The 8,603-nt window shown below is 53.3% G+C and overlaps 1 protein-coding gene across 1 annotated transcript; it reads right to left on the bottom strand.

Annotated features, from left to right (window-relative positions):
- Positions 1–673: 673 nt before the first annotated feature.
- Positions 674–4,166, bottom strand: LOC119378174 (probable phosphorylase b kinase regulatory subunit alpha). Its single transcript, XM_049411713.1, has 2 exons — positions 2,091–4,166; positions 674–2,045 (listed from the first exon to the last, which is right to left on the bottom strand). The coding sequence occupies exons 1-2, from the start codon at positions 4,160–4,162 to the stop codon at positions 674–676; spliced, it is 3,444 nt and encodes a 1,147-aa protein (XP_049267670.1). The 5' UTR covers positions 4,163–4,166.
- Between the last annotated feature and the right edge of the window lie 4,437 nt (positions 4,167–8,603).

Below are 8,603 nucleotides of genomic sequence, written 5' to 3'. Positions count from 1 at the left end.
CTGACGCTATACAATGCGCAAACGCGAAAAATAAGGACTTTTTACGACCGGTTAACTTTTCAGTATACATATACAGCGTTGACCCGGCCATACACAGCCTCCGTTTGGTGATACTTAGGCGGTTCGATGTATACAGAGCTAACGACGAAACTACGATATGCGCAGCATCGCCGACCCAAAGCCCCTAACGTCCTCGGGGCATGATGCGCCAGTACATAGACGCGTGGCGCTCTTGTTGCGGATTGTATTTATAGTACTCGGCGAAGTCCCATTCGAGAGCGAAGCGTACGTGTAGGCTTGGCGCACACGAGATACGAAACGCGGTATCCTTCCTATACAATCAATTATGAGACCAATAACGCGGTGCGACCACAACCGCATTCGCGATCGAAATTTGCCGTAAAGACATACTACAAGCTAATTAAGAACCGGCAAGATCACTTCGACATAATGACGCAGTTGCGTCCTCTTGGCTCATCGTGACGGTGGTCTCAAAATTCTGAAAGCCACGGATGCGCAAAGTTGCCGGTTCACGTCACATAATTTGTACTAATATGTTGTACTCTTGTAAAGATGGTCTAGAAGAAAGCCTTCATCGTCCTGCCCAAAAAGGGGATGTCGCGCACGCACGTCATAGACAGGAGAAAAAGGAAGCGAAGAGGCCGAGGCGCGGCTACGACACCGTGCAATCCGTCGCAGAGGTCAAGTCGTGCAGCGCGTACGCCAGCGCGCGCACGATGTACGTCATGGTGCCGAAGGAACCGCTGGGCGCGGAGTCGTAGAAGCGCTCGCAGATCCCCACCGTCACCTGACACGGCACCACGGGCGGCGAGACGCAACAGCACAACGTCGCGTCCCCGCTGCAACGTCGCTGGTCCTCGATGAACAACGCGTGCGCCCGCCGCACGATCATCTCGATGTCCAGGGGCTCGCAGAACTTGTCCACGGTGTCGTTCTCGACGACGAGGCTTAGCACCATGAGCGTCTCGACTAGGAGCTGCCGGTACTCGGGCTCCGGAATCCTGTTGAGCATCTCCTCGACGCGGAGCGCGAACTTGAACTCCCCGGGAGTCATCTCCCTGGTGAGGGCCCACGGCAGGCACTGGCCTCGTATCCAGACCCCTGGACAACGCTCGAGGATGGCCCAGACGCGGGAGTAGAAGCCAACGGGAACGCGGTTGAGGGCGCCGTCCAGCCGCCTCCTTCGGAGCCACTGGCCTTGCGGTTGGTGGTCGACCGGCACTTCCAGTTCGCCCTCGACCATCTCGGGTCCGCGAACAAACGCGTGCACCGCGGTGTGCTTGGTGGCGACGAAGCTGTCCTGCGCCGAGAGGGTCCGAAAGTCCGCCTGCTCGCGGCCGCTCAGGATGGCCAGCAGCAGGGACTGCGTCTCGTAGGGGCTCAGGTTGAACAGCAGCTCGAAGTTGTCCTGGTCCTTGCTGCCCGTGGCACGTGCCAGTTCGGACGCCATCACCTCTATTATGAGGCCCACGCGCAGCCGCAGCATCTCGTGGAACAGGTGAGGGTCCGTCTGGATGAATGTGGCCAGGTAGGCGATCAGCTCCTGCGTCAGCATCGCCATGCTCTGGTCTCCCCGGTACACGTCGGTGATGATGCGGCGCAGCTTCTTGTTGGAGAGCGGGCGCGTGATGACCTGCTCGCTGTGAGGTGGTATGCCCACCGTCACCTGCTTCTGGCGCACCAGCAAGTCGGTCACCGACTTGGCCAGGTCCTCGACCCGCTTGCCCAAGGCGCCCGCGAAGTGACGCACCAGGCCCCAGCGGTGTTCCTGGCAGGCGCGCTCGTAGAAGTCCTCGAAAAGGTTCCACACGGTGACCACCGAGTTGGGACGACCGAGACCGGTGTCCCAGTTGAAGCCCTTGTGGACGGAGAGGTAGTGAAGGATGTCGCCTTGCTCTTCCATCGAGTCGGTTTCCTGAAGCGTGGTGAGAAGCTCGATGTCGGTGACCTGTTCGAGACGAAGCTCGGAGACGGCGCGGTAACGCACCGGGACGTCGTCGGACGAAGACCGCCGCGATATCATCCTGGAGGGCGCCTGAGAGTGCGGCTGGCTGGATGAAATCGAGAGCATTCCGCTGCCGGGGCTGTCGAGGCCGGTCAGCGATCGCGACTGCCGGATGACACCGGAGGTGGGTGACCCGAGTAGACCAGGAGTAGCGTAGTCTGAGTACGGCAGCGACGGACTGCCGGGGCTGCGCGAGTGCACGGAGAACCCCGTCTCGTTGTCCACGTAATCGCGGATAGGAGCGGGCACGATGTCCGGTTCGCCAGTCTCGTAACTGGACAGGAACTCTAAGCTGGCCACGCATGAAGTGCTGAAGAATTCGCCCATGCGGCTCACGCAGACGCGCGTGCCGTGCACGTAGCCGCCCACGAGTTTCTTTATGGTCTGGCGCAGGCTGACGGGAACCTTGCCATCGACGATCTGCTGCGGGCCGAGAGTCACCACCATGGTGGGTCTTCCGGGCACTTTCCAGTTGGCGCGCAGCATGGCCACGTCCGATCGAAGAGTGCTGGAAAACAGATCCACGTCGTTGACCAGATAGAATTCCCTACTGTCTAGGTTCTGCGGCGTGAACACGCACGTGCGGTCCTTCAGCTGATATATTTTGCTCGTGGCCACCAGTCCAACGTCCTTGGACAGGCGACCGGAAAGGCCCATCTTGTGGTTCTTCCCGAGGTACGAGTACAACTCTCCAAGAACGCGAGCCGGATGGGCCTCGTACGGGTAGACTTCGGCGACCGTCTGGATATTCGGATAGATGCCAGCAATTTTATCCTTCACCTCACCGTTTTCGGCCAACAAAACCACCTGGATGACCAGTTCGGTCCTTTTCAAACAGCTGAAACGCCGGTTGAGCGGGTCAAGCTCTGCGGGAGCCAGAAAGCCTTCTTCCAGTAGCTTGCCCACGACGTAAAGCGACTGGGCCCACATGAACGGAATCTCGCCAACGGGCATCCTGAGCTGAGTATGGGGTTGCTCGTACTCGTGGTTGACCGCATCTGCGGGAACAGCGTACATTTCGGGAACCAACTTGAGGCCAGTATCGGTCTTGATCAGCAGTCGGTCGAGAAGCTCGGAGTACTCATCGGCGGTGTTCCGTTCCTCGCGGAAGAAGGCGTCTATGATGAAGTAGCAGAAGAAGAGCGGCCACTCGCACTCGATGTTGTCGAACATCTGCAGCTCCCACGGCTCGTAGTACAGCCTCCGAGAGTCCTCTCGGGGCGTCTTGTAGCCGTCTCGGAGGAAACGCTTGCAGCCGTACAGACCCTGCAGCTTGTCGACGATGGTCACCCGGGTCCTATGTATGAGGTCGGGATCGTCTATGGCGAATACGGGGAAGCCGATCACCGCGAGCAGGGCGGCGTCCACCTCCTTGGAGTTTGACTCTCGCGGAAGCATGGAGCGGAGAACTGCGTCGCACTTCTCCGTCTCGTCCGAGAGGACGTGGATCACCGAGGCAGGTCCTCCCCTGCAGCCAAACAGGTCCAACTCGCTGAGGGCCTCCAGCGCGGCCTTGGCGGCGCCCACCGAACTCGCGTTCAACTCGCGGACGCCCTGGTTGGTCTTCTCGCCCCGCTCCCAGACGCCGAAGTCCGGTATGCAGTACGCGTTCTCGATGTAGAAGACCAGGTTCTGGATGAAGGCCACTTCGTCCAGGTTGAAGATGACCTGCTGGCCGGAGGCCGTGACCTGGGCGAGGACGAGCAAGTAGAGCGACGTGGCGTCGATCTGCAGGTGTCCCCAATCCTGGTCGCCGACGCAGACGCCTCCCGTGGCCGCGTCGTACTTGGCGTGCAGGCAGTCGCTCGCGCTCTGCGTCTCCTTGAAGCGCTCCAGCTTGTCCTTCTGCTTCATCATGGAGACCAGAAGACCCCGCATGAGCTTGACGGAGCTGTGCTCCAGCTCGTACGCCCTGGCAAGGTCGTCGTCCAGTTCGGCGTGCTTCTTGTACGCCATGGAGAGAGCCCACATGGCGATCACGCAGTAGACGTTGTCGCGAACCCAGGCGTGCTTTCCGCCGAACTTGTGGCCCGGTATGAGTCCGGTCACGGGGTCCTGGTGCTCGATCACCGTCCGGTACAAGAGGTTGTGGTAATAGTCGAGCCGGCTGCCCCTGAAGCGCTCGCGTCGGTACATGACGAAAAGCGACGAGGAGGCTCGGGATGTCGTGCCCCGATCACGCTGCGTCTTGAGACCGCGACGACAGAAGGAGCAGCTAAGCTACAGGCCCGGAGCGCAAGGCTTGAGCGATTGAAAGCCCGTCAGTGGGCCGTGCACTGCTCGCGCTAGCACGGACTAAAATTCACGCAGTGCGTGCTGCGTGCAGCATTCTTTTCTTCTCAAGACAACGGCATAGACAAAAACATTAAGTGTTGCTGTTGTAGCGGCTCGCCTATTAACTGTAGCTCACAACCACTGTGGAGGATTGAGCGGTTTAATAAATTTTTGTAAAATTTATATTGTTGCGCCTAGATATTGTTCCCTTTTCACTATGACCCTCAGTCAAAGGTTTCGGGTTCGGATCGCACAGACTGGAAGGGTGACTTTCCTTCCACTTCAATTCATTTCAGTAACGTCTAATTGCTGCACTCCAGTTAAAGAGAGCAATTAATGTCTACCGTGCTTTCCTTGGCCTAACCGCCTGTTTGATTCCTTTGGCTGCGTCTAACAAGAAAAAACGCCAGGCCTGCGCTGAAACCGCAGCACAGTCACAGCGAAAGCTGGAAGAGCGGCGTTTCTAGAGCCCGTTAAGCTCTCTTGGGGCTACAATACAAGTACACTAGAAAGGTACCCACTACGCCACAAATCAAAATTTTTGTGAAGTTGGGAAGCACCCACTAAGCCATTATTCGTCATTCTATGGAGAAGCGAGGCACCTGCTACGCGTCTATAAGGCATTATGTGCACTTTGTTGACGTGACGACTGATGACGATGAAGAATTATGGCTCAGCCCTTTGTAATGGGTTGGAATCTTTAAACGGCCCACCAGTTATGTAATTTCCATTGGGTGACGCCCGGTCGCTATTTCCCTCTCCCGTCATGCTGTATACGTTGACGTGGAAGAGAGAGGGGGGGGGGGGGGCGAAGAACTTTATTGAGACCCCGAGGTAATGGATCATGCGCTTATGAGCTTCCTTGGCAACCAATACAAGTGCACTTGCGAGGAACCCACTACGCTATAATCATTGTAATCTTACTGAGACCCCGAGGAAGTGGATCATGCGCTTATGGGCTTCCTTGGCAACCAATACAAGTGCACTTGCGAGGAACCCACTACGCTATAAATAATTGTAATTTTTTTAGAAGTAGGGCAGCAGGCACTGTGCCATTTTTCGTCATTCTACAGAGAGCGTTGGTACCTGCTAAACGCATGTAAGGGATTATGCGCACTTTGTTGATTCTGCGCCTGATGACGATGAAGAATTATGGCAGAGCCCTTTTGTAATGGGTTGGAAGCATTCAACAACCTACTCGTTGCGCAATAAGCGTATACAGTTAAAAACAGAGCAGTATAAACAGGGACTAGGAAGGACACAGGACTACGACAGTCTCATGTCCTTACTTGTCCTGTGTCCTTACTGTATATAGAAACGTAAGCGCACAGGACAGCGCTGGTCCCGTGTATCCTTACTTGTTTGTGTTTATATTGCGCTGTTTTTAACCACGGGCACATACCAACTGGCCAGCATCGAGACCCTTCAGTGGCATGAACTTAAGGCTCGTGCCGAAAAAACATCGGCAGCCCAAACATCGTCTGCGTTGCGGTGCGTTGCAGACCGTTCCAGACGACCCCTTAATCTTTCATCCTTTGTTTGTATTGTAGACGCTTTCGCGCATGCGCGTTCGTCATTGCGGAATGAACGGCACAATTGGCGAGATCCTCTAGCGCACGCTTTATCTCTTGTCAAGAGACCATGGTGACATTGATACATGCACTGGGCGGCAGGATTTAGTTTGCCCAAGTGCGTTTGTCTACTTTTATTATTATTTTTGCTGTTGTTGTTGTTGTTAAAAGGCCTCCCCGCTATATAACGATGCTGAAATTCCTTTGATCGATGGGCGTTTTCGTAAACATATCTTTCGTACCCTCCCGATATGTTTACGGCATATTCTTGTGTGTTTGCGTTGTTACGTGTGTAATGATTTGCGTCACCCTTCTTCGTAGCTCATCAGCGGATCGCGCTAATGTCTTCCTTTCCAGACGCCTGCTTGTTTGTGTGTGTGTGTGTTTGTTGCCCTGCGTCATCGTAATCTGCGGCGCACGATGCTATTTAACTCCTTCATATGCAGGAATGCGTTTCTCGGCAACGCAAGCTGTGATTGTTTATCGCCGAACGTTGGCTGTTATAGTTTATGTTTACAAGTTCGAGTCGATCGTAACTATATTTAATTCCTTTGAATCTAGTAGGTTGTCATGGCTCAAGTGTGACGCTCGAAAGTGTAATGTATTGTTCGGGTGAAACGACAATTAGCCCCGAGAAGTTGGGGTGGCGCCGCCTGGCGGGAGGCGTGGATGACGTCACGGCAAGGACTCTTCGACGCCCGCCGTGACGCGCCGCATATCACGCGCTTGCTTCGTGCGCTGCTCCGCTGTTTACGTTCGCTTTTTGCCTGTCTCAAGCTTCAGATGAATGATGAAAACAGCATCGATAATGGTCCTAGTAAAACGACAAAATGTTATACGCACTTTTTCTTCACAGTCCCCAACGGGGCCCGCGCGCCGTCGTGCACACTTTGAAAGGATCATGTTTGTTTGTTGTCGCGCTGCTACTTCGGCTATGGGTCTGATTCCCGACCACAGCCCACATGCCGAGGGTGTGACAAGCAACTCCTCTGCTTAGATACGGACAGCGTTAAAAGAATTCGAGGCGTCAAAATTAATCTGCACGGTCCTCACAATCATGTCGTGGTCTTGACACGCAAGCCCTTATTCCATTATTAGGTTTGGGTTGTTCACGGGGCGATTCCTTTAAAAAAATATGGCTTGGCTTCGCCTCCACAAGTGTTATTTGCATCGAACGCATCCGCGATCGGCGGACAGCGTTCTTGCCGGTGTGCCAAGCCCCACGCACGATTACCAAAGCGCATGCAGTATTGAGCTTCGCAAAATATCTCGAAAGCGCTCGCCCGAAAATACTGCCGCGGTTGTTGTGTCTGTTTTTCTTGTGTACTCGCTAACTCATCATGTTGTTTAGTTACACGTTTTTCTCCCAATAATTTCGGGGCTTCATTTCATAACATAAAAAAGTTGAGGTTAATTGCGGAGACTCCTTATTGCTGTCAGATTGTGTCTTCATGCAGCATCGTAGCAACGGCGCTGTTACATTGTATAAGTACTAGTTTAGATAGCCAGCTCATAAATTAATTTTTTTTTGCATTTGATATACCCCTGAGCATCATGAACCTTTACGTGGACATGACGTGCGAGACCATTAATTGACTCAGTGAGGCGAAGGATGTTCAGTTAATACGTGGGCCACGTCACTGAGAGTGCCATCGAAACAGTTCAAAACGCTCATTTCGACTTTCAGGCGTTTGTTTTGCAGGCGATTGTTATCAACAGTGCTCCCACGAGAATTTAGCATTACCGCTTGTGACACAGTGGTTGATCGGACCAGCAGTTCATGCAAATCGGGGTACACGGCCACATATTTCCAGACGAGTGTTGAGAAGAAATGTTTTATATAATCCAAGTATACTAACATCTCAGAATTTCCGAAACCACTGTGTGCGTGGCAGTATATTACTTTGTTTAATTTCCCAGATATAAGTGATTCTTTACGATAGACAGATTCATCTAAAGCCTTCTGTTGCAGAAAGCGCAATTCTGTCAGATTACCTAGATAATCTGCAAAAGGCAGACATAACTTGTACGATAAGCATCAATGTAGTTAGTGAATTGAAAACGCCCTAATTTAATTTGTAATCTTCGGGACGCGTGTTCTAACCGTGGAGTCTACGCCAAGTTGTTTTGAAGTTAGAACCATTAGCGTAAATTTCTTAGCACCGATGTCTTGGAGTACGCGGTGAAAACAACGAATGTCTTGATCTCGAGCATCACAATTTTCACGGTGAAGCTGCCGTTCGGACGGGAATTCGCCCATTATAAGCTATATTATCCAAACTTTCTACAGCTTACTAAACTTTCGCTAGTAGTGTAAACTTCAACCTTCTTCCTTGGAGATTTGCATCGCAAGAATGAGCAGTAATCACCACCGTATCGCGAAAGAGCGGGTAGCGGCGGGCGCAGAAAAAGGCGATCCTCGGCCGCGGAGCAAGCCAGTCCTTGCCGTGACGTCACATCGCCGCGACTGCCGCGCCGCCAGTGTTCGTTCTCGGGGCTAATAGAGCATGTTATAGTGTTGTTCGCTATAACCATGAGCGTCTAAGGTCTCTAAGGTCTTTAAAAGTTTAAGGTCATAGGTTGCTAGGATACCGTAGCTGTATTCTGTAGACGCTTGGGGTCGCCACTTGCAAGTCTGCTTCTCCTTTATGAGGTCTAGAATGCTTCTTCTATCGGTGGTATGCAAACTCTCGTCCCAGCGACGGTTTTCTAGCTCTGAGCAGCAGCCACGA

This window comes from Rhipicephalus sanguineus, unplaced genomic scaffold (assembly GCF_013339695.2).
Source record: "Rhipicephalus sanguineus isolate Rsan-2018 unplaced genomic scaffold, BIME_Rsan_1.4 Seq716, whole genome shotgun sequence".
In the NCBI taxonomy this organism is placed as follows: Eukaryota; Metazoa; Arthropoda; class Arachnida; order Ixodida; family Ixodidae; genus Rhipicephalus; species Rhipicephalus sanguineus.
This window is presented reverse-complemented; position numbering and strand designations above follow the sequence as displayed.